This window comes from Marmota marmota, unplaced genomic scaffold (genome assembly GCF_001458135.2).
Source record: "Marmota marmota marmota unplaced genomic scaffold, marMar, whole genome shotgun sequence".
Classification (NCBI taxonomy): Eukaryota; Metazoa; Chordata; class Mammalia; order Rodentia; family Sciuridae; genus Marmota; species Marmota marmota.
The window spans coordinates 1,824,619-1,850,303 of NW_025999983.1; the positions used below are offsets into that span (position 1 = coordinate 1,824,619).

The following is a 25,685-nucleotide window of genomic DNA, read 5'->3' on the forward strand; positions in this document are numbered from 1 at the left end:
CTTGTTTTCTATCTTATAATCTTTTTACAGCTGAAGACTCCTTTTTATCTGCCATTATCAATTACACGAATAGCTCTACAGTACATTTTAAGTTGTCCCCCACTTATGTGCTGTACATGGCATGTCGGCACGTACTGTCCAGCCAGCACAGGCCCGATGTCAGTCCCACGGAGCGCACGCACAAGGTCATCGCCGTGGTCAACAAGATGGTGAGCATGATGGAAGGGGTCATTCAGGTGAGTGCGGCAGGAGGCCTGCCAATTGTGGAGTTGGCACTCGGCCAGGGAAGGCAGGTCCTTTAGCACTTCCGGCCTGCTGCATGTTTGACTGTCCCAAGGCTGCTCTTTCTAAATAAGTTATAGTAAGAACGTAGAAAACGTGTACCTTAAGATGTTCAGAGGAAATGTAGACCTTTATCTCTTTCTTCCCTATGTACTTTAGAATAAATGAAGATGAAACTGTGTGTGATGACACACTGATCATGGGAAAGACCTCGCAATTGCCACAGTGGTTGTGAGCAAGTGTTGCGACTATTGTGCATTTTTTTTTTTTTTTTTAATTCTTTAATATTTATTTTTTAGTTATCGGCGGGCACAACATCTTTGTTTGTATGTGGTGCTGAGGATCGAACCCGGGCCGCACGCATGCCAGGCGAGCGTGCTACCGCTTGAGCCACATCCCCAGCCCCGCTATTGTGCATTTTTGTAGCATTTTCCTTAAATGATTATTGAAGTGTAATTTACATGTTAAAAAACAGCTGCCTTTTTTGATCTGAACAGGTCAGTAGCATTTAGTGCATTCACAGTGTTGTGTAACCCCCCTGTCCTAAACACTCTATCACCGGCTCCTGCCTGCTGCTCCTGGTAGCCACCGCCTTAGTGTGCCATGGGCAGGCCGGCACTGCTCCCTGGGTGTGTCCACTGTGCTTTTATGGGAGTGGTCTGTTTCTGACCACATGCATAGAAGAGTGCTGGGCATCAGAACAGATTTCTCACTGAGAATGAAATTCTTTCATGAACCTATCTTGAAAGTCTCAGGACAGGAGGATGCATTCTGTTGGTGGAATGGCTTGGTTCCTCTAACTATTCTCTATCTATGGTTGATTAAATTGGGATAGCAGATATTTATTTGAAGATTCAATCTTTAAGGACCTTAGCAGTAGATTCACAGGTTTCAAGTTTCTTACTCAGGAATAAAACACTAGTAATATGATGTTAAATGATATGGGTAGATGGTTTGGTTGTTTTCCTCCTAGCAAGACCATTTGGGGGAAACCAAGATTACCTTTTAATTCCCTCAGAATTGTTTTTAAAAGCCAAAAATTTTAAGAAAATGTTTCCTTCGCATGCATGATGTAAATTTGGTGGGGTTATGATTCTCTTAAGCTAAGAAACAGATAAAAAGAAAGGACATTTTATTTGGATACCTTTTTGTGACTCTAGTATCATCATTTATAGGCAAGCATGAGTTTCCTTTTCAGTTGAGGCACTGGCTGTCTCCCTTCATGTTTGAACTTGAAAAGCACACCTCGGAGTGAAGCCAGCCACAGACTGCCCTTAGTAGATGTGTCCTTGCCAGTGTCCACTAGTCAGGACAGTCACTGCTGTTAGGACAGGGCTTTTAAGCTTCAAATTAGTGGACTATGGCAATGAATAATTTAAATTCTGCTTCCAAAATCCCATTTATTTCCCTTAGCATAGGTACAGTGTAAGTTCTTCAAGCAGTTTTAAATTCTCAGCTTTTGCTTTGATGTTTGTACTAGTCTTTGCTGTCTCTCTCATTTCTACTAGTTAATTCTGGAATGGACACTCAGTGTCATTGAAAGATGTTTAGAAGTCCTTCCTTTGCCTATCTTTTAAAGAGATCAGTATATTTGTGTGTGTTTTATTGTGACATCATCTTTATAGATAAACGATAAAATTCGTTTAGTTACTGTGCCAATTTTAAGAACATGAAACTAATCCTTTATGTCATATACTTCCAAAGCTGCTTCAGAATCATAAATGAAATGTAATTGGGAATAACATAACTGAATGTTGTACCTTCATGTCGTACCTTCATGTTAGTGTTTTGATTTTTTTTTTTTTAAAACTGTCATGATTGTTTACACGTTTCTTTCTCTTGTTCTGCTGATTTCCCCGTCTGTTTTTCGCCAGGAGGTAGACCAGGTTGATCAGGTAGGAAACACTGCTGGGAGCTGCTCCTAGCTGCGTTGGCTTAGCTGAGTTTCTCATGCTGCTTCCATGTCCAGTATGACACTACAGCACCTGGACTGAAAGTTCATAACCCTCATCCAGCAACTGAACACGCAGTACTAAAACCCTTTTGACTGTGCAACTTTTATCAGCATTTCATAATTTCTGCTTAATGCACTTCAGTGTGGATATGAGATGACCAGAGTTCTGTTTCTTCTCCTTATTATTTGTCTTTGGTTCCTATTCTTTGACTCTCATCTGAGGTTGCCTGGCCTGCACATGTGGTCGGGAGAGGATGCGATAGATCAGTACTGGATACTGAGTCACATGGTGTCCGTGCCAGTGACTACAAGTATCAGGGTGGCTGTGGGTAACCGTGGATACATCTGTGTATACTGCACAGATTACCAGATAATGCACAATCTACAATTTGGTGTTTTATTACTTGATATCTGCATTTCTCCACTGATTGCATAAATTGAAGCTAATTAGACCCTGGTCAGTATACATGGGTCCTAGGAAGCAATTGCAGTGGCTGTTGCTTCCCATTGTACACATCCAAATTCCTCTGCAAGTATCTGGTATCTGTGGTCAATTCCTGGGTGAAAATGGAAGGTACTGGTCTGTCTTTGCAGCTTTTCGGAGCATTCCTGTCTGTTGCTGTCACTGTGGTTTGTGCCACATAGCTGATGGAAATATGTTCTGCCCGCAGAAGCAGAAGAACATCGCAGGGGCACTTGCCTTCTGGATGGCCAACGCATCTGAGCTGCTCAACTTCATCAAGCAGGACCGAGACCTTAGTCGGATCACGCTCGATGCCCAGGACGTTCTAGCACACCTGGTTCAGATGGCATTTAAGTAAGGAGCACATTTTTGAGGATGATACCATTCTGTGAAGAATTGAATCCTATCTTTTCTTGTTCAGTTTCCAAAGCGAGTATTGGTGTTTTATTTACCTTAAGTGAAGATGGTGCTAAGGAGCATAAGCCAGAGGTGGTGGTTAAGAGTCTTGGATTCAGTGAGCTCTGCTTCAGGAATCCTGAGAGTAGTGACACTCTTGGTTTTGCGAATGGAAAATGTTTCTAAAAGAGTACAGGTTGTTTCCCCTGTGGTAGCATGTCTGGCCGTGCCGAAGCATCGTGCTGAGATGATTGAGCTTGTCTAATGCTTTCAGATACCTGGTCCACTGTCTTCAGTCAGAACTGAATAACTACATGCCCGCCTTTCTGGATGATCCTGAAGAGAACAGTCTGCAAAGACCAAAAATAGGTTAGGCTCTCCCGTGATCCCTCCCTTTTTTCCCTTCACATTTAGCTCTACCTTCATGCTTAAAATATGTAAGTGTGTGTTTTTGAGTAAATGAGGTGTCTTATTGAATTTGGCAGTCTTTAAATAATAACTCCTAACCACCGTCTGTTTTGTTTATGAATGTCCCTTTTGGGTATGTCATACTAGCCATACTTTCTAAGTTTTCTGAGTGAACCTGTTGGCTAAAGAGTGATTAGGCAATAATAATATGTAGTTTAAGACCATGCCACTGTTTCCTATTTGAAAGAGATTGGTATTTTAAAGTGAGTCAACACAGTTACTTCCATAGCTGCCATATCCAGGTTTGGTGTGGTTCAGAAGGTTCTTGGGGGACGTTTGGCTCATTTTCATTCTGTGTCTTGGACAGATGATGTGCTGCACACACTCACGGGAGCCATGTCCTTGCTGCGGCGCTGCAGAGTCAATGCTGCCCTGACTATCCAGCTTTTCTCTCAGCTGTTCCACTTCATCAATATGTGGCTGTTCAACAGATTGGTGACAGACCCGGATTCAGGGCTGTGCTCCCACTACTGGGGAGCAATTATCCGCCAGCAGTTGGGACATATCGAAGCCTGGGCAGAGAAGCAGGGGCTAGAACTGGCTGCGGACTGTCACTTGAGCAGGATCGTGCAGGTGTGTGTGGTTCCTGTCCCAGGGTAATGCATTTTATGACAAATGTGTCAGATATTATGATGTACAAGAACTTGGATCCAGTAGAACTCCGAACCTTCCTTTTGTTGGGTTTTCTCATATACCAATAGTGAAACAGTGAGGTGCTAGCACCTGCCTGCTCTGACAAGGCACCACAAACTGGGTAGCTCAATGGAAGTTTGTCGTCTTCCAGTTCTTCAGGCCAGAGTTGAAATCTGTTGGCAGGGTTGCCTCCTTCAGAGGCTACAAGGGAGGATGTGTTCCAGATTTCCCCAGCCTCGGGTGGTTTCCAGACAACCTGCCTTCGAGACACATCCTCCCAGGTCTGCCTTCGGCTTCACACAGCTTTCTCCTTGTGTGCATGCCTGTCCAAGTGTGCAGTTGTAAAAGGATTCCAGTCACATGACCCCCCAGCCTCATTTTCACCTGTTATCTCTGTAAAGACCACATCTAAATAAGGCTACGTTCTGAGGTGCTAGGGGTTAGGCCTCTAAACATTGGAATTTTGAGGGACACAGTGCAACCTGTAACAAGTGGTTAACCGGTAGAGTATTGAGACCAGTGAAGTGTATTTCAGAAAGCTTCATAGTGAAAGATAAATTCCAATTTTAAAATGCACAAGCCATATCATGCCTTGACTCGCTCTGAGGAAATTGTTTATATCAAAGAATAGGCACTGTGTTTTGTATTTAAGGAAGTAAGGAAATGAGTTATCTGTAGCCTCAAGACCTATAATTTTTTTTTTTTTTTAATCAGGAAATAAACCCAGGGGTGCTTAAACACCGAACCACTCCCCAGTCCTTTTTATTTTTTGAGACAGGGTCTCACTAAGTTGTTTGGGGCCTCACTAAGTTGCTGAGGCTGGCATTGAACTTGGAATCCTCCTTCCTCAGCCTTCTGAGTTGCTGGGATTACAGGTGTGCACCACTGCACCTGGCTCCAAGGGAATTTTGAAATGTGTTACGAACATTAATAATTGAATCTGATTATGTATGTATGATAGTAAAATCCAGAAGGCATCTAGATCCAGAAGGCTAGGCAGGAGGATTGCGAGTTCAATAACAGCCTTAGCAAGGGTGAGGCACTAAGCAACTTAGTGAGACCCTGTCTCTAAATAAAATAAAAAATTGAGCTGGGGTTGTGGCTCAGTGGTTGAGTGGCCCTTAGTTCAGTCCCTGGCACCCCCCACCTCCCAAAAAAGGAAGACATTCTTAGTTTAATATATTAGTTGATATCAACAAGTGTGTTTGTGTGTTTTTTCCTAAATTTTGAAATTATATAAGCAAGTTATTGGCTTTATAAATATTACATAAAAGATTATTATTTTTTCTGCTTCTGGGGATTTGAACAGGGCCTTGTGCTGTACCGCTAAGCTACATTCCTAGACCCAGAGAATATTTTTGAAATAAATTTGTGATATTCATTTATTCTTTTAATTAGGCAACTACTTTGCTTACCATGGACAAGTATGCACCTGATGACATTCCAAATATAAACAGCACCTGCTTTAAGTTAAATTCACTGCAGCTTCAAGCCTTACTACAAAATTATCACTGTGCACCTGATGAGCCTTTTATCCCTACGGTAAGTGAGTGTTACATTGCGACCAAGTGTGAGTGTGTTTGCGAAGGGAAAATTTGAATGAGGAGAAAAAAGGAACACCTACTTCACAATTTATTTAGTACATTAATTTACTTAAAATCCATTTTATAGTTATCTGAGACAGTTCAATGCTAGGAGCAGAAACTGCACAAGTATTTTAAGCAGAAAAAAAACTATTAATCTGGAAGAGGCTGAGCCAGGCAAGCCTGCTGCTTGCTGGAAGGAATGGGGACCAAGAGCCCAGACCACAGAGTCTGCCCCGATGGCTCTTTACTCAGAGGCAGCTGCTCAGACAGCGCCGTGGGAACCACCTGAGCCCTGAGGATGGAGTGGGTGGCTATGTGAGCCACCCTTCAGTGTTGCTTTGTGCCAGGAGGAGGCAGGAAACAGCCAACACTTGAAGCTACACAGACAGCAGTGCCACCTGCCAGTAGAGCATGTCATTGTCATGTTAGGGAGTGCCAGCTCCAGTGAGGAAGTGTGGACTCTGGTTCCACAACAGCCTGCGTTAGTGCACCGGTGTAAGTGGCATGAGAGGGCGTGTGCAGAGGACACTCAAGATGCCTCCCATCTGCATGAGAGGGATGGACATCACCATTCTGGTGTGGATGTGCTGGAGGCCCGCTCCTGTAGGGAGGCAGGCAGGATGGGGACTGGTATTAGTGTCTGGAGTGGGAGTAGCAGGGTGCTGGGCTGGGTCTTCATTGGTTGGACTGTGCATTAGGACTGACGTTTCTTTTGTGCATCACGTGCCGTAATGTGTTTAAGACGGAAGTCACGCGTGAGACTCTAATTCAAAAACACCCTCTATTGATGTATTTCCAAAGTGGGAAATTTACTGGGTCGATAACTTATTCATTTTTTTACTTTAACGTATAAGCTTTAATATTTAAGTGGTGAAAATGTTTAAGAGTGAAAAAGTGAAGAGCACCACACTCTGCTCTTTTGGGCGTGGAGGGCTTATGACACAGCTGTTAGTATTTAATATGTAAGCTTTTTACTGTGTTTTCTTTTTTTGTTCTGGGGATTGACTCCAGGGGCACTTAACCATGAAGCCACATTCCTGGTCCTTTTGTTGTTTATTTTGGGGGAAGGCCTTGCTAAGTTGCTAAGGCTAATCTTAAGCTTGTGGTCCTCCTGCCTCAGCCTCCCCAGTCACTGGGATTACAGGTGTGCACTGCCACATCCAGTCTTCTCACTCCTAAATATTTTCACATTAAATATTCAACAAGAATATGATGATTAACGACTGAAACATAAAGCTATTTAAGAACTGTGCACAGATATAACTATTTGGAAAAGAGGAATAGCATTTTCTTGTGTTGAACAGCTTCTTCCTATGTGCAGCCATAAGTAGCTGAGGATTAGTGGCATCTTGGTCCCTATTTAAAACGTGAGCAGCTGGCCTGTGAGTTGTCACTTCTCAAAGCCAGCTAGTGAGCATGGATGAGCTAGAGAGCCTGCTCTGTCTCCAGAGCCCCGTGCCCATGTAGGTGTGTCTGGGAGGTGGTGAGCCATTGTGATCACTTGGCTTCTGAGTGTTGCTGGTCACACACTTCAGGTGTTGAGCATCTTCTGTGACCTAGTGCTCTTTTCTGACAGGATCTCATAGACAACGTGGTGGCTGTGGCTGAGAACACAGCGGATGAGCTAGCCCGGAGCGATGGGAGGGATGTACAGTTGGAGGAGGATCCTGACTTGCAGCTGCCTTTCCTCTTGCCAGAAGATGGCTATTCTTGTGACGTTGTCAGAAACATTCCAAATGGTTTACAGGAGTTTTTAGACCCTCTGTGCCAGAGAGGTAAGTGCTGCTTACCCAGTGGATCCTGAGCTGTGGCCCAGGAGGAAGCGAGCTTCTCTTTCACTGTCTCCTGAGGACTCTGCCTGGACTTGAGAAGTGTTTCATGGTGACGTGAGGTCAGATGTGTTCGTTCGCATGACTGTGGGTATGTGGTGGCCCTGCAGAAAGCATCTGTCCTGCCCACCTGGTGAAGTGATGTTGCTGCCAGCCCAGTAGAGCAGGGGAGAGTAGCACCAACCAGGGGCAGCTCCACCCAACCCTGCCACATGTGCTCTTGGGGCAGTTTGCCCCTTGCCTCAGGTTCTCACCTGTAAAATGGACTAAGAGGTCTCTGAGGACTGGGTCGGTTGCCAGGAGGCCAGGGCTGCCTCAGTGCCGAGCACCCTGCCACTGCTGCAGGGCTGCCCTGCCAGGCCAGTGAGGGCCAGCCTCCAGCGTGCTGTGCACGACACACTGCTCTGTGGGGCATGGAGGGGCTTGTGACATAGCCGTCAAGAGTCCACCTCAGGCCTTCCTAGATTGTCGCATGACCCTGTCTACATAGTCTTGCTTTTGTTTATTGGTAGAAAGAATAGCCATCTTCTGGCAAGAGGAAAGGCAGCTGCAAGTCAGGATCTTCCTCCAACTCTACATCCCTCCCATCGCTCACTGTTGCTGTGAAGTATGAGCTTCTGAATCAGACTAAATTTTGATTCTATTCTACTACTTTTGGGGAAAGTAGAGAAAAGCTCTGATGAGTAGAAAAATAGATGCAAAATGTAGGGATTTATTTAAACAAGGAGTAACAGCAAGATGAAGTTAAGTGTCATGTCCATGGGCCCATGATGGATAAATTCAGTGAATATGATTTTTAACTTCAGTGAATGTTTCATTTACCACATAAATTTGTTTTTCTGTCTTCAAAGGTATCTCAAAGTTTTGGTAGTTTAAAAAAGTTCATGTTAGAAAGACTGCCACTTCCCATGAGTGTTATTTACATGGTATGAGTATTGTGGCCCTTCCAACATGCCGAGTGCATGGAGAAGAGCAGAGGACCAGGTGTGGTGGCCTGGATGTGAAGGCGTATGCCAGGAGAGCCCTTAGTCCTGGTTTAGGGTACACCTGTAGCCCAGTGCTGGCTGTAATGCAGCAAGAGGCCCGCCAAGTGCCCCTGAAGTGCACCTGACCTGGCCCAGAACTCTAGGCACATGGGAAGCCTGTGGAAGTGTGGCCCTCGCCACAGAGTAGGGAACCAGGGGCAGCAGGCATTCAACTACAACAGGGCTGCCTGGAGGGGTCCTGGGCACATCTCTCAACAAGTCAAAACCCACAGCCAGCTTTATTCTTCCATGCTCCACAGTCACCTGTGCTGATCATGTGTGGTCTCTGTCATCCTCCTGCCCAGGCCTCCCCTTCTGCTCAGTCTGCCCTGTTGCCAGCAGCTCTTTTATGTTTTGCACTTCTGGGGATTGCACCCAGTGCTCTACCATGAAGCTACATTCCCAGCCCTTTCTATTTACTTTTCTAATTACTTTGGTACTGAGGATTGAACCCAGAGGGGCACTTAACCACTGAATCACATCCCTAGCCCTTTTTTATTTCGAGACAGGTTCTCACCCAGTTGCCAAGGCTATCCTTTGATCTTCCTGCCTTGTCCTTCCCAGCCACTGGGATGATAGGCATGGCCATTGCACCCTGCCCCTTTCTGTTTTATGAGTCAGGTTCCCATTCAGTTGCTGAGCCTGGCCTTGGACTTGTGATCCTCCTGCTTCCGCCTCCCCAGTTGCTGTGGTTACAGGCATGGCCACTGCACCTGGCTCATCAGCTCTTTTAAAACCAGCGTGTGTTTATGGCCCTCACACTTGGCAGCCTTCCCAAGAGTGACTCTTCTGTATTTCTTCAGTTGCTCTACACTTCCACTGTACTTGAAGGGGGCCATGCTCCCAGAGGTTCCTCCTGCACAGCTGGGCACGGAGCTGATGCTCAGGTTACTGGTCCACATGAGGGTGATCTGGAGCAAGGCCCAGCTGCTTCATGGCTTCTACCCATGCCCGCAGAGCTGCTGCAGGGAGACCAGCTTACTGATGTTTTAAGAGTGAAAAATAGTGAAGAGGTGAGCCAGGTCTGCTGCATGGGCAGATGCCCACATCTGTGCCATTCTCTGGCCCTGTCATTCTTCCTCTCCTCTGCTGAGTGAAAAACCTGATATACATTTTCATCTATTAACATTCTGAATGCCACTGAGGGTCTCCTAGTCTGCAGTAAACAGTTCTACAAGGAATTTATGACCTGATAATTAATTTCTTTCAGAAGTAATAAAAAAGTCATTTGGGGATCCAGAGGAAAGAAAGACCCAATTTCACTTTGCTGCTGAAATCCTGTTGGATCAAAACCAGTATATAATTAAGTATCTGATAATCGGATTTGTAGAGAATGAAGGAGCAGAGAGGAGTCGGCCCTGTGAGATGCCGTGCTTGGGTAGTGTCTGGCTTGCTGGCAGGGCCACCTGTTCTGAGAGCTGGGCTTTTCCCTGTCCTAACACACCTGTGTCCTCCTAGGGTTTTGCAGGCTGATTCCTCATGTGCGCTCACCAGGTACTTGGACAATACATTTTGAAGGTGCAGATTATGAGAGCCACTTTCTGCGTGAGAACACAGAACTGGCAAGTAGTCTGAGGGTGTTGGGTGGGCCTGTACTGACTTGAAGATGTGATGCGGATGTGTTCCTTGCTTGCACTGAACTCTGTTGTGATGGGAAACATTTCAGGGCCCTCTTAAAATACCAATTTGATTCAGACATCCTAAAACCATGATTTATAAAGATAACATGCATTTATATATACATACATTTCCCTGGGCCGCATCTATCTTACACTTTCGTCTATTAACAAATTGTGCTGTTTAAAGAATACTGAAGTTCAGAATTATGCCAGCCTTAATGTTAATGCATATTTTAAAAATGTAGTAAAATGGTGTTCTTAACAGAGTTTATTAGAAAAATATTTTTCCTTGGCAAAAAATATTTTATTCTTTTCTAGTCAGTTCTACCTTTTCCTAAATGTACATCAGGTTTTTCACTAATATTTTGCATCTTTTGAAATAGTAAAGAGCTTCTACATCTTAAGGGAAATTTCTCCTTTGCTTTGTACACAAAGTTTTAAACAAAAAGATGCTCATTTGTATATTTAATTCAGAGCAATTTATTTTGGCTCTTCTAGCATACCTTAAATTTGAGTAGCAGAGCCATCTCCAAAAATTGATTGATTGCTCTATTAGACCAAATGTGTAATCACATTTAACTACTGATAAACCATCGCTGATTATTGTTTGCCAAATTCATAGTTATAGCATCCACTTCTGACTACCAGATTTTTATAGGAAAACAAGTACTTTCCTAGAAGGAATCCCCAGTTCTTCACCTTCTAATTCTTAGATTCTTTAGGAGATTTCAAGTCTTGATTTTTTTTTTTAATTCCTTTATCACCTGATTTTATTTTTTTCCTTCAAAATGTTTTCTCTCAGGCTTGCTGTTGTCCCATAACTAAGTGGCCCACGCATGGCCACGCTGCTGCACGTGGCCTGGGTTTTGCTGCCTAGCTTCTGTGGCCTGTGTGCTGCTGGTGTGTCTCAGGTTTTGTCCCTACTTTGGGATGAGGCGTGGCATGTATAGGACACGTGGCTTTGGACGGCTTCTCTTTCCAGTTTGATGAATCAGTTCAAGCCTGGCCTTGTGCTTCGACTCACCCCTCTGGGTAGACCTCCCCACCACCACCACCCCCCGCCCCCGCTGGGCTTCTGGAAGGGACTCTGAACGCCACTACACAACTCCTGCAGCCACTTTCTTTTCCATTTAAAATAAAATGATGTTTCATTTTCCCAAGAGACTAAAATATTAGGTTGTCTTTGGTATAGCTGGGTTTTGCTATCCTCGTTACAGACCATATGAAATATGTTCAAATTTCTTCTTTGAACCCCCGCTCCCCCAAAAAGAACCTGGAGGGGAAGGTGAAGATGGGATTTCTGTCATAGGGGAAGGTTTTCTAACATGAGAGCAGTGGAAATTCATCTTTGTTTTTATTAATTAAGTTCTTAAAAGAACATTTAAATAGTACTATTGTCAGTCCTCTCCATGCTCAAGAGCGCCAGTATTCAGTTCTGCAGGTCACTGTGTGAGGCTGAGGTGGTGGGTCTTCCTCTCCTTTTCCTCATAAAGTGAGCCTTTGTTTTCCTCCTTCAGGCCCAGCCTTTGAGGAAAGAGCCTGAAATAATCACTGTGACCCTAAAGAAGCAGAATGGAATGGGCCTCAGCATCGTGGCAGCAAAGGTAGGGGAGTGAGCCTGACAGCACCCCGCCCCGTCTGGGGCAGGAGCTGCAGCCTGAATGAGCCCCTGTGCTGGCTGATGACTGTGGGGTGACTCTTGCTCTGAGAATGTGGCTTGGTGGGTGGTGCCCATGAAGGCAGTGAGAAAGTGTGGGCCCAGGAGAAGCCTGCACAGGTCTACCACCTCCTCACAGCGGGTGTTGGCGTCTGAGAGCCACTGAGGACCTGCCTCGCAGGTGTTCCCTTGCAGAGGTGGATTGGGGTTCAGGAGACCTCGGCTCATCACTCTCCTCTCAGGTGTTTCCTGCTGGGCTGCCCCCCAGGGCTCTTGGGATCTGAGTTCTGGCACCCACTAATCTGGCAAGACATCGACAGCCACACATTCTCTTTCAGTTAAACAATTGGAATTACTACTCATAGTCTCTTCCACTGTGGATGTTTAAGTCTGGTTTGTGTGTCCTGAACTTTGGTGGGTTCATAGATGCTTTTAGAGGAACAAACATGATTGTTAAAGCTAACATTCAATAACAGTTCAGTGAACTCTGCTAATATTTTGTTTAAAATAATGCTTTACCAGTAAAATTACCTGTTTCTCATCTCTAGGGAATGTGTTTGGAAAGCTTGCAGATACTGTGTAGCACTACGATAGCAGTGCCCTGGGTGTTGCAGGCTGTTAGCATATCCTGAGAAGTGTTTTTAAACTGGTAATAGTAACGGAAATATAGTTTGAAATTTGTCTTTGTACCAAATGTCTATTATCTTGAGTGTGTTCATCAGCTTATTGTTACTGTAACCAAAATACCCAACAAGAACAACTTAGAAAAGGAGAAGTTTGTTTTTACTCAGTTTTAGAGGTCCTGTCCATGGTTGGTTGTGTCCAGGTGAGGGACAGGTGAGACAGACATTATGGCGGAGGAGCACTGCTCTGTTCCTTGAAGCCGGGAAGCAGAGAGACAGACAGGAAGGGGCCATGGACAGAGTCCCCAAGGCTGCACCCCAGTGAAGTACCTCCTCCAGCCACACCCTACCTCCCTTTGGTTACTACCCAGTAGTCCGTTTAAATTGGTGATCCATCAAATGAATTAATCTACTAATGAGGTTACAGCCTTAATAATCCAGTCTTTTCACCACTGAACATTGGTGACATTGCATAACACAACAAGAGACATTTTTAGATCCAAATCATAACACTGAGTATTCATTGGAAATAAACAAACTGTCCTTTGAAACCCTGCTGTTCCCATTGCCCAGGGATTCACAGTATTTCAGCGATTGGCATGAGGGCACAGAGGCAGACCATGAGGCTAACACTGCACCCAACATGTGGAAGAGAAGGGAGCTTGCTGAGTTCGTGGCTCCTGAAGGCAGTGAGCTGGAACATGCAGGCCTCCTAACATGGGATTCCTATGGACACTGTTGCCCTTTCTTGGAATCTTTGTTCCTTATGCTCCTTCTCAAAACAAGGCTCAGGTGTCCTATGTCCGAAGATTTCACTGGCAGCCTACCCTCTCATTGCTGTCCCTCTGTGATTCTCTTTGAAGCACATTCTGCAGCTGGCAGTACATCACTAGGCATTTGCTCTCCCGAGGGCTGACTGCAGAGCCTTCTCTCTAGCACCCTCATTCCCTGACAGTCTTTGGCAAACAGTAGGGGAAAATATTTCTTGAAAAACAAAAAAAACAGGATAAACAAGAATAGTTTTTTTTTTTCTTTTAATTTAAAGAATGGCATTTGATTTACTGTCATGTGTCTTTAATCATGGAAGTTAATTTACATAACATAATGTTACCAGCTGTGGTCACATAATGTTCACTAGGTTAGCTCTGAAGTTTGTTATCCATAGACTGAGTCACAAAGATCCAGTTCAAGTACCATGAAACTTTGCATTTGCACATTTTAGAAAAGTGAGAAAAAAAGAGGTTATCGGGGCTGGGGATGTGGCTCAAGTGGTAACGCGCTCACCTGGCATGCGTGGGGCACTGGGTTCGATCCTCGGCACCACATAAAAAAAATAAAAAAATAAAGATGGTGTGTCCTTAAAAAAAAAAAAGAGGTTACTGCCCTAGAAGCATTGGTGGAGCACTGTGGAAACCTTGAAGCCAGCTGGTCCCTGGATTGTGTGCTCCTATAAGAAAGGCCTGAGGGAAGACTGGTTGGGCCACAAGATAAGTGGGGCCAAGCAGACCAGCCCTGTGGCTGCTGTGCTGGATGGCCTGGCCCTCATGGCAAGGGGGTGGAGGCAGGGAGGGCAGTGTGGAGCCAGCTTCGAAACTTGAGTCAGCTCCACCAAGGAATGAAGGGTTTGCTGGTGAGGAATAGGGTGCTGACACTGACAGTTTTCTGGCTTGGTGTGGAGTACAAGGGCCTGGACTGCTGCTCAGGAGTGTCCTACAAAAGCCCATGTGGAACTCAGTGGGCCATCTCTGAAGCCCGAGTCCCTGAGAGCCACTTCTAAGGAAGGAGGGTGCATGTGGAGCCTCTGAGCCTAGCCCACAGTCCAGAACTCCTGCTCAGCCCTGGTGCGCCTGGGCTCACAGGCTGTTACGTTCCAGACTCTTGCCATTTCCTTGATCCATACCTCAAAACATGTAAAGATATGAAAAGGGAAGTACCAGTTGTGTGATTCCTTTCCCTCTGTGCTTACCAGCTGGTCAGCACCCAGTTGCAGGATAAAGAAAACATTAGGATCACAGTTGATCCCAGCATACTTAGATACACAGGGAAGGCTTCACTTCTGGTGGGGTATATATACATTCAGTACTAGTGTGCTCTGCACGCACAGGAGAGGCCTGGGTTCCACCCCAGAACTGCAGAGGAGGCTACAACAGAGCAGAAGAGACTTAACTTCTGTATTTCACGTTACATGTGCAATCACTTCACAAGCCCATCTTGCCGGAGTTTGGGATGTGCAGGTTGAGCTCCCAATATCAGACTCACTGTCATCTGCAGTTTAATCAAACTCCCAATCCAGAACCACTTGTTTTATGTTGCTGTGTGACATGGGTAGCATTTGGTTTTCCAAGGTCCCTGGTCTTCTCTCCGGTATGGTGTTCTGACACAGCAGGGAGGCAGAATGGGACTCAGGCTCCACCTGGCAATCCTCTCCCTCTGCTCCAAACTTTTGTCCTTTCCAGGCTGTCAGGTGTCAGGTGGACATTTAGGACGAGCCAAGCCAAAAGTCACAGTTCAGCCTTTGCTCTGTTACACGAAGGCACAGGCAAGATGCCAAAGACAAGAGAGCTACCCTGTGTTGCTTTTTCCCCAGGAAGATTCAGGCCAGGAGTCAGATGACGAGCAGATGGTAGGAGCCTGAAGGAAGGCCTTGCCTGTTGTGGCCTATGTGAGTGGGGAAGGAGTGCAAGGAGCAGAGACAGGCCCTGGGCTGGAACACAGACCTGTGGCCGAAAGGGCTGGCCAGGCCTCAAGCCAGCTCTGGAGCCCTGGGAGGCTGTGCTGCTTGACCTTTAGCACTGGGCCACCGGCACAGCTGTCCTGCAGGCACTCCCCACCCCAGCCTCCCTCTAGAGCTACAACAGGAATTGGCCTTGTCACAAAAGTACAAGCTGTGGAACCCAAGACTAAAGTGGTGGGGGTGTCCCCCAAGGTTAGATTCAGGCCATGGAGTCCTATTAAGACTGGATTGTTACCTTTCCTAGTGTTAGGATAAACTTAGTAAGTGGCTTATTAGAATGTTTATCCCAAAGAGGGTATCACAGCCTAGTGGTGAAAAGTAGAGTATAATTCTAGCTGTAGGGGAGGGCAGACGTCTCCTTGGCTTGGAGGCAGTTTTCACTTTGTTTTTCTGTTTGGTCTTTTCAGAAGTTTCGTACAGTGAGTAGAGTACATAAATTTAAAATTAAAGAAAACAGAAGTAGTTTTTCCACAGGAGAGTGCAGTTCCTCCTGCCATGGCTTACCCCCAGCTGTAAAACAGATTGAATGAGACCGAGTCTGGACTCAGCTCTCCTACAAGTTGCTCGTTACCTAGTCGAAGTTTTCCTCTGCCTTCATCATATTGCTAAACAGCTGCCCTGTCAGCAGGCCCTTCTTCACTGGGGGCACACAGTGAGCCAGCAAGTACCAGGTGGCATCTTGGGACCTTGCTTGTGCAGGGATGTTTGCTGACGGTCTGACTCTGAGTTAGAAGGTTCGGTGAAGGTGGCACTGAGGAAATGGCTTTTGAGTTGAAACCTGATGGAAAGCAAGGGCTGTCTGATTAGAGAAGTGGGGCCGCCTGTGTGTCTAAATCACGGGCACGTGGGCCAGGTCACAGAGCTGTCAGCAACTGCTTTTGCAGGGGGCCGACTGTAGCTGGGCTCTACTTTGCAGCCTCGTGGTCTCTGTTGCATGAATACGTGCTCTGTGTACCTGCAAGCAAGTATAGGATGGTTTGCAGATGACTGAGCTTTCTGATAAAGTTATAGGACAAGAGTGGATGCTGAGCTACCAGCCATCTCCTGAGGCAGGACCTGGAGAAGGTGGGTCTTGAGGGGGTGAAGGATTGGATTATAGATGAGGCAGGGACCTTCCAAGAGGTTTAGATGAAAGCAAAGGTTGAAATTCAGCTCCCCGGCTCTGCGGCACATGCATCAGAGTCTTTCAGTGCTGGTTTCCCACCCAAGATCCTAGCAGCCAGCAGGGTGGCAGGAAGCAGTCCATGGCAGGTGTGCAGCTGTGACGAGGCCTGAGTGGCTTCACAGACCCTGTTGGAGGCAGGCCTCGACTCTTGTGCCCTGCTGAGGGGCTGGTGGATTCTGGCTGGGAGTCAGTGCTGACATACATGTGTGGGAAGACGGTGTTTGAGTGGGCAGTGACTTGGGTGAATATCAAAATAAATTCTGGTTCTGTCTTGAGCAGCAGGTACATTTGGTGTCACTAAAAGTGGAGCTGCTAGAGACAGGGGAGGGCCGAGGGGATGGGGCACCGGGACCCGAGAGCTGGGTTTAAACAGGTTGCACTTAAGGTTAGGGAGCCTCATAAGAGAACATGGTACCTGGCAGATTTGGGGAATGGAGCTGAGAAGGCTGGGGCCAGAGACAAGCCTCTGGAGCTGGCGTGAGGCACCCTAAGGAGACAACTTGGAGAAGACCGCCCTTCCCTCGGCAGCGTCTGATTTCAGAATTGAGAATAGTTCTGATATCTGTTTGACGTGTGTCCTTGGAGTGAAAACCAGAGGAGAAGCAGCCCCTGGGCACAGTCCTCATGCAGCTCGTTTTCCTCTGGCTTACTTGAGAGGAAGGCCCACAGTAGAAGGCAGGCGTCCCATCCTGGGCACTTCCAGGATAACATGATGTGGTTGAGAGGTGCCCAGGTGTGCAGAGTTAAAGCCCTGGACTTGTTTGTGAGCTTGCTGGGTGTTTCCTGGTACAGGGTGGTTCAGTGTGTGGCAGCCTTCTGCAGCAGGAGGTGGCCTTGTGGGCCCTGCCTCCTACCCAGCCGTGTGTGCCACACAGCCTTCTGCTGCTGCTGCACAGGCTTCAGGGCACACGGTGCCACTCTGAGCCACTCTGATCCTGCTACTAGCATGCAATTGCCACCCCTCTGAGGCCTGTTTCCTTGCCTTTGGTGCTTTGGTGGTGGCTGTAGCTCCCCATTTGTGTGTCTGGTGTAGAGCATGCACAGTGGCAGCAGGGCCACTGATGCTCCTGTGGTCTTGTGGCTAGCCAGCCCAGTGTCCCTTCCTGCGGAGGAGCCTGCCTTCCTGCGTCTGTGCTGCTGCTCACTGGAACTGGGTTTGTGTTCCGCCCAGGCCTCTTTCCTTTTTTAATTGGTGTGTGGCTGAGCTGCTGTAACCCTGAACTGTGTTTGATGTGAAGTTCTCCGCCTCGCCCTCTGCATGCTGGTTAGTTTTATGAAATCCAGATGATGGGGAAGCAGGGTGTGTGTACAGTTTGTTTTGAAACGTTGTTTTTAGGGAATTCGGCTTGCTATTTCTTACTATCTGTGGGACAACATGATGCTTCCTGTGTAGTTTGGATTTTTGAAAAAGAAATAATTTTATTTTTCCAGCTCTTTTTAAAGTTTAATAAAGTGCACAGTGAATGGGAGTCGGAGTGCACTGGTTGCGTAAGAGCCTGTGTCGCGTTGGTGCTAACCCGTGTGTGATAGGTGCCATCCGTGCCGGAGCGTCCAGCGTGGGGTTGTGGCCCTCCCCATCTTGAGAAGCCAGCTGTTGGCTGCTTGAAAACTGAGAAGTGGGCGGCTGGTTTCAGCTCAGGAGCTGTTGTTGTTGTCCTAGAGAGGAGAATGTGGTTCTCTGTGGTTGGAAGGACAGAACCGGTGAGTTTCTTGAGGGCTCTTCCGGGATCCTTGACAAAGGCTTCTCCTCCAGGCCACTTGTTCAGGCCTGTTGATAATTAACTTGCTTGTGAAGAACCACTGAATGTAGCTGTGATTACACACCCAAGTGGTTGGTGCTCTCTTTATGCTGTAAATTCTTAAGGTTTGTAAAAACATAAAGCCTTTATATGCTTTTTATTTGAGAGAAAAGCCATAATATTTGATCCTGCTGGTTACAAAATGGTGAAAACCGCTTTATTTAAACAATGATAACTGCAGCTGTGTGGCTTGCCAGGGCTGAGGACTGGAATAGCCACCACCTGACTGTTTGCTGCACTGAGTGGGGTTCCTGTAACCTTTCTCCAAAACCTGTTTTCTTTTTCTTTTTCTTTTTTTTTTTTTTTAAGCAACATGAGAATGACAAGTTTTAAAGTACTTAGGACCTTTTACTAGCCCGTGTAAAAATGGAAGGTTAATTAGTGCTTTAAAGATGTTTGTGCTTTTAGACTAGATACTGATTAAGTTTTTAAAACTCATCTTAAAACACAAGATGCCTCTATTAAAAAGAAGAAAGGCAGTGTTGGTTAATATGCCTCTCACTATTTGAGGAGCAGTTTGCTTCCAGAAACTGTAATTTCATCCTTTGAAGGGATTGAGACCATGCTCTTGTGTCGTTCGTTCATGGCCCTGTTCCACCATGTGGGAAATCCTGGTGGAGAGTGCAGTCACCTCGTCGGGGCCCTTTGTGAAGACCACTCCCTGGCGCACAGAGCGACTCTGTTAGGTCCTTTGAAAGGACAAAGTGCCTCTGTGACTTTTACCTGTGAACAAGAAAATAGTATATTTTTGTGCCAAAAGAAAAATAGTAAATTATTTTAAAAGAATGATTCTTTCACTGATTTTTTTAAAAATTATGGCCCAAGGGCTAATTTCTTGGATTGACTGAAATATTGATGGATCTTGTTATAGTAGTAAAATAGGAAGAATATGAATTGTCAGTCCTCTGATGAACTGTCTTCTCACAGTGTGGTGCACGTAAAGCCCAGACTGTGCTGGCCTTGTTCCGCCTCCCCATCAGGCTAACGGGTCCAGGTGTGCCCCTGTGCAGATCCACCGTGGCAAGCTCTGTGAGGAGGTGAAGGGTCCCTCCAAGGGCCTCTCACCACTCTGCGAGTCCAAGGAAAGCTTGGGGTGCCTCCTCCCTGGCAACAGTCTCTCTCTCTCTCTCTCTCTCTCTCTCTCTCTCTCTCTCTCTCACACACACACACACACACACACACACACACACACACTGCTGGGGTTTCTTGGGCCTTCTTGGGACCCAGCTTCAGCCTCTTCTGCCTCTTCATTCTGTGAAGAGAGAAGAGTTGGGTGATGGGGTGTGTTTTGGTTTTTCCTCTTTATATTTGATACAAAAAGAGTAAGCAACAAACCAATGGGATTAGCATTTCGCCCATGAAGGTCAAGCTTGCCTTGTGTATCATACCATGTCTGTCAGGATGATTTATCATTTACTCTCAGGGTTGCCGGTGTTGAAGCTATGTAAGGAATGAATTTTAGAACTGATTATTTAAACATTAAGGTAATTCCTACCAAAAAGAGAACTCTTCCGAATGTTTCTTAAACTCCAGTTTGGATTTTGATAGTTTGGCGATAAAGCCTTTGAAGCCCTGAGAACTGTGGGTGTGAGCTAGCTGCATGCTGCATAGGGCTCTTAGGTCCCAGGCCCACATTGTTTACAGCTCCAGCCGGGCGCCAGGCTGGCCTCCGCACCTGAGAACAATGGGCTGGGCCAGGCAGCTTGGCAGCACCTTCTTCCTCCAGCATTTTTTTTTTTCCTTCTGGATTGTTGCTTAATGATGTTTTCGTGCTGTTACTCATACGGACTCCCACACACTCTGTTTGCTCCTGGAGTGTCTGGAGTGCCGGCTCCTGCTTATGCCTGTATCCACCTAAGGCAGAGGATGGGTGCCTTTGCCCGCTTCTGAGAAGGCAGGTGAGGAGCCAGAGCGGGCCTGAGGAGCAGCCTTCCCCTCCTCGGCTGAGGCGGCTGGAAGTGCAGTCTCGCAGCTAAGCAATACACGGTGGCGAGATGGAGTTACTTCTGTCTTCCTAGTTGTGCGTTTGCTCTGCTGTGCTCAGGTGTGACCATCTAGAGGTAAAGCTGAGCTGAGGTTCTGTTGCGCCCTCTTCTCCCTCTGCCCTCCTTTCTCTCTCTCCTCAAAGCCCCTTTCCTCTGAGAAGGAGAGTGGCTACCAGTGCATTTTAAGCTTGGGATGCAGACCCCCTGTGGGTGGCATCTCTGTGTCCCTTGACCCCGTATGTGTTCCTTGTCAGTCTCCCTGTTGGGAATCAGGGAGAGGGCATGTCCTGCTTACTGTGTAAGGGAACCGGCCTCTTGAATGAGGAGTGGGTAATCCTAAATGGTTGTGATGTTAATTTTGCAAATAATAAGTAGACCAAAATGCAGTATTTTTAAATACCATCTTAGGTACCTTTAGGCAATAACTTCTTAATATTATTTAGCGCTTATGTATTGCTCTACTATGTCGTGTTCTCAATTACAATGGCACTCATTGTTTTACTCATGGTTAGAAACCAGAGCATAATGTTTGTGTGTATGTTGTTATAAGATCTTATTTTGACCAGTTATCTGCATAATTATAATTTCATTACTAGTTACTCTGGTTCTGATAGCATACATACTGTGAAAATCCTTCAATATCAGAGCAGGGCTGTTCAATAAAAATATATTGTGAACCACATCGGTAATTAGAAATTTTCTATTAGCTACATTTTTTAAAAAAGAAACAAGTGAAATTCATTTTTATAATGTTTCATTTTATTTACTACACTCAAAATGTTGCTTTAGCATGTGATCAGCGTAAAAGTCAGTATTTCCAAACATGCCTTGAAATGTCAGTGTCTTATACTCAGATGCCTATTCTAAAGCCATGTTTCAAGGGTTGTACTGGATGGCACGGTTGTAGGCTGACGAATACCAGTCCACCAACAGCCATAACCTGCTGTATGTTCCTGAACTGACTTCTAGTTGGTATGTACAAAGCTTCTGCTTTCAGCTTTAGTGACTGATGTGCTGTCTGCTAACATGCAGTGGCAGAGAAGGCATAACTTCTGCACCTCACTTTCCTTCCCCAACTGGGAAAGGAATAGAACTACCATAGATTGAGTTAATCACGTTTGCGTCTGTGTAAAATAGAAGCTAATGTATCACATAATAAATTTTGAGTTCAGTCTTACTGGGCCGGGTTATATTATTGTGCATTACTATTTAGAAATTGGGCATAAATTAAGTGGTTTAATGAATTTTATCTTACATATTTTTTTATCCTAGGCTAACGTGTTATTTCTATTCAGATGAAATGGGCAGGTAGTAAGGGGGCTCCCTACAGCTAAGGAATTATAAGGGCTCAGCAGTTGGGTTTTCCTTTGCACCTGTCCAGTAGCTGTCCATTTCCAGTATGTCTGGCTTCTTTCTCTGCTGTCCAGGTTGTCAGACCAGGACTACTGTGGGCAGATTGACACAGCGAGCCTCTTATAGTTGGGCCAACAGTATGGTATTGGGGATGAAAGTAACTATCCTTATGCTCTGATGCAGATGATCAGAAATTCCTTAGTGGTCTTTCATCTCAAGTTACTCCTCTATAAATTTGTTTTTCTGAAATAACCACCAGAGGCATTGTAAATTCTCTACAGCAGTTGTGTTCACAGATTTTTACAGAAGGTATGTGACTGAGCTGCACAGGAAGTGAGCTCATCTATCATCTGATACACTTAGGCTTTCTAACTTTCTAAACTAATTTTACGAAGATGTATTGCTAATTCCTATGTAATAGACATGTATCTGTTCCTTCTTCACTTACTAAAGTATTCATCCATTCATTAAAACTTCAGACTCCTTATCCCAGTAAATATGCACTCCAGGGGAACAAGGAAAAAACCCCATGGTGAGCACAAATGAGAAGAGATGGCGGCTGGTGGGTGGCAGGTGAGCCTAGGGGTCGAATGAATCTGGGCAGATTCATGGCATCAGAAGGATGTTTTGTGTGGAGAGAATGACAACATCAGGAACATGAGTCAGCGTAGGGTGACGTGGAGCAGGATTGGGAGCGGTTTGTACTTGAACCCGAGCTGGGGAGCTTCAAGTGCCTATGCAGAGGCAGCTTGTGACCACGGAGAAGTCTGGTCAGGTCAGATGGTTCCCACTAGGCTTTAGGAGAGGCAGATTGGCAGTGGAGAGGCAAACACCTCTGCTGCAAGACGGCGTCCTGGTCTTGCTGGAGGTTTCTGAAATTCATGATCAGTTTACTTTAATATTTAAATTTGGATTTGCAGATTTCATGTTGTGTGTAATATTGTAAGTTGCCTAATTAAAGCAGCACAGGATTTCAGGTTACTTAGATGTACTTGTTACGGACATGGGGTCTGCAACCTCACCATGTGTAGTAGATGTCTAGAATGTCGTTTTGATGTAGTAGGTTTAATGGAGTCCTTGGGCTGTGATTCCTGAATGTCAGATTGATTGAAGACGTTCCTGAAAGAGCAACCTGCAGTAGTCAGGGTTGTCATGGCCCTTCCTAGATGAGCTTGAGTACCAAGGAGCCCCTGCAGATGGGCAACAGGGAGAGGCAGAGCAGAGTTGTTATGCCATAAAGAGTCGTCGTCTTACAGTTTGTCTAAGTAGGCAATTGAGGGGCTTTTATATTCATGGCAATATTCTAAAGCATACCAGAAATGGGGAAAGGAATCTTGATTTATTGTTTTAAAATATGTGTTTGTTATTTTTACTAAAATACTCCTATTGCTCGCACATGAGGATAGTTTTTATTATTTAAAGTACAAAGTCAGTGTTGTATTAATCAAAAGATACTACTACGTGAAAACATGGGTAAGTAAGAGCCTATTCCCACCAGCAGTGGTTCTGACATTCAGTAAGCATTGCTTTTCTATCAGTCAAGCAGGAAACAGAACAACAAAGTCTTTGTTTTAGAACTTTAAAAAAATCTGAGCCCGGCGCAGTTGCGCAGGCCTGTAATCCCAGCGGCTCAGGAGGCTGAGGGAGGAGGATGATGAGTTCAAACCACCCTCAGCAAAAGCCAGATGATAAGCAACGCAGTGAGACTCTGTCTCTAAATAAAGAATTCAAAATAGAGCTGGAGATGTGGCTCAGTGGTCTGAGCCTGGTAACCCCCACCCCCCCAAAAAAAAAAAAAATCTGGCCTAAGTAATAGGGAACAGTTATGTAGCAGTACCAGAAAAGGAAGGGGGTTCAGTATCCTGGCAGAGTGATTGATGCCTACAAGCAAGCAGAGGCCCTCCTGGCAGGTAGGCTCCATCCAGGCAGCCATGTCTCTTTTCACATGTGCAAACACAGAGCTCATGGCAGGAGGGGCACGCAGGGGAGGCTTGTTGAATGAGCAGAATGGTCATTTGAACAGCTGTGTTGTGCAATTAAGAAGTTGTTTGTATCTCACAAAGATATCAATATGTGACACTTGGACTAATTAGATCATTAACCCAGTTTAACAGCAGCTGGGGCTGCCTTAGAAGTCAGGTCCTGGACTGGGGTTATAGCTCAGTGGTAGAGTGCTCGCCTCTTATGTGGAAGGCACTGGGTTCCATCCTCAGCACCACATAAAAATAAAATACAGTTATTGTGTCCATCTACAACTAAAAAAAAAAAAATTAAAAAAAAATAAAGAAGTCAGGTCCTGTATGTGCCTTGGGCCCCTTGACCAAAGAAGGTGGTACATGGACAGGTGAGGTTTTAGAAGTCAGGTCTTGTGTGTTCCTGGATCCCTGACCAAGGAAGGTGGTACCTGCTCAGGTGAGGTCAGGTAAAAAGTGTAGTTTACTGACGTTGCTAAGTGACTGGCTGAGGTCAGAAAATTGCCATTTGTTGGGTATCTAGTATGGGTTCATTCTGTCTGAAAGGCGCAGGATTTGCCTTGCTCCAGGGAGGCTTCTATGGCTGTCGTGGAAAGTGATTACTCTCCAGTGCTGGGCTACCTCACGGGGCTGCCTGCAACTGGGGGAATGCAGCTGTAGACGTGGGACAGGAAATTGTTAACAAATGGGGGAAATGTGGATAGTTTCCAACTGAAAATTGCATCATCACAGGGTCTTGTAAAAAATCTATTTTAATTAAGTGACTTGCTAAAATCATTGTTTTTTTTCCCTTTCTGTGGTATCTTATATACTTTCTTGTATGAGGTAATAATTCCTAAGTGTTTAAGTTGATATGAATTTACCTTTGTCATGGCTTAAAAATGTATGTACTCAATCATAGAATGTCAGTAATACCCAAATAAGATTTCATGTGTAATTTTTCCTTTGATGATCCTAGAAAACTATCCAGTGTTAATTTTTATCTTGTAATTGTGATGTCTAATAGAATATAGATGATTCTGTAATTATACATGTACCTAAGTATGTGTCATTTTATTATGAAAGAATAATGTAACAACTTTATATGGCTTGGGTTTTGTAGCTTTACTATTTGTTTAGAGTTACAAAGTGTAAGTTACAGTATTTAATGCATACTTTTCTCATACTACCTCAGTCCCTCTTATTATTGACCACAAAAAAAAAAAAAAATACTCGTTTTCTCTTTTTAAATTTTGAAAAGAACATGGATGTAAGGGTGAATTGCAGAGGGTAGAAATCCTGCCCCGTGGTTAACAGCATTTGTCATGTGAGTGCTGATTATTGACTTGCGAGCTGCTTGGACCCTTCTTGGTCAGTTCAGGATTCTAAGTCCATTTCAGTCTTATCGGCTGATTTATGAAAATTGATTTTTTCAGGAGCTTTTTTTTTTTTTTCCAAATTTGGAATCAAAAAGTAGAAATATTTTCTATAGTTTCTTCAGGTGTAGCAAGTGGAGTATTGATTCTGTTGAAGTAGTTGAGAGCTCTGGAGTGAGGTGCAGCTCTCTGCGCGCTCACGGCAAGTTTTGGTTTGTTGCACTTTGCTGCCCATTTCATTTCCTGCTGTGCACTCAGCTTCTTACCTTGTTTTTGTGTAGGGCGCTGGCCAGGATAAACTGGGCATCTATGTCAAGTCTGTCGTGAAAGGAGGTGCTGCAGATGTGGTCAGTATCACTGCTGAGGAGGCAGGCTTTTGATGTCCTGTGCTTGATGGATGGGATGGGTGCTGTGTGCTGGTGCCCCTGGCTGAGCGGGACTGGGCAGGACTAGGGGGACAGCCAGTCTGCTCACACTGCTTCTCTTCTCCCGCAATGTGTCTGCACACTGCATGGTGGGCCAGGATGGACGACTAGCAGCAGGAGACCAGCTCCTCAGTGTGGATGGACGCAGTCTGGTGGGGCTCTCTCAGGAAAGGTATGACCCATGGATTATTTGAAAGCTTAGTGTTTTTATGTGATTTTCACATACAGTTTTGAAATTGGGAGATGAAAGCTAAAAAGCTCTGTGCCCTTATTATTCTATAGTATTTTAAGTGTAAACTCCTAGTGTATTTGACATTTCCTTTGCTATCAAATTATAACTATATATTTTAGTCTAGAATAC

The 25,685-nt window shown here is 45.3% G+C and overlaps 1 protein-coding gene across 24 annotated transcripts in view; it reads left to right on the forward strand.

The window, feature by feature from the left end:
* Afdn (afadin, adherens junction formation factor) overlaps nucleotides 1–25,685 on the forward strand; it is a 92,733-nt gene that overhangs the window by 43,254 nt on the left and 23,794 nt on the right. For 17 of the 24 annotated variants that reach the window (XM_048805791.1, XM_048805795.1, XM_048805804.1 and 14 more), the window contains 11 exons: nucleotides 31–236; nucleotides 2,157–2,177; nucleotides 2,908–3,053; nucleotides 3,370–3,464; nucleotides 3,871–4,136; nucleotides 5,595–5,738; nucleotides 7,359–7,557; nucleotides 10,095–10,198; nucleotides 11,773–11,859; nucleotides 25,181–25,246; nucleotides 25,423–25,496. In XM_048805791.1, the coding sequence (XP_048661748.1) occupies nucleotides 31–236; nucleotides 2,157–2,177; nucleotides 2,908–3,053; nucleotides 3,370–3,464; nucleotides 3,871–4,136; nucleotides 5,595–5,738; nucleotides 7,359–7,557; nucleotides 10,095–10,198; nucleotides 11,773–11,859; nucleotides 25,181–25,246; nucleotides 25,423–25,496 (1,408 nt within the window). The remainder of the gene's footprint in view (nucleotides 1–30; nucleotides 237–2,156; nucleotides 2,178–2,907; nucleotides 3,054–3,369; nucleotides 3,465–3,870; nucleotides 4,137–5,594; nucleotides 5,739–7,358; nucleotides 7,558–10,094; nucleotides 10,199–11,772; nucleotides 11,860–25,180; nucleotides 25,247–25,422; nucleotides 25,497–25,685) is intronic. The other 7 variants (XM_048805800.1, XM_048805806.1, XM_048805807.1 and 4 more) reach the window with 1 other exon arrangement.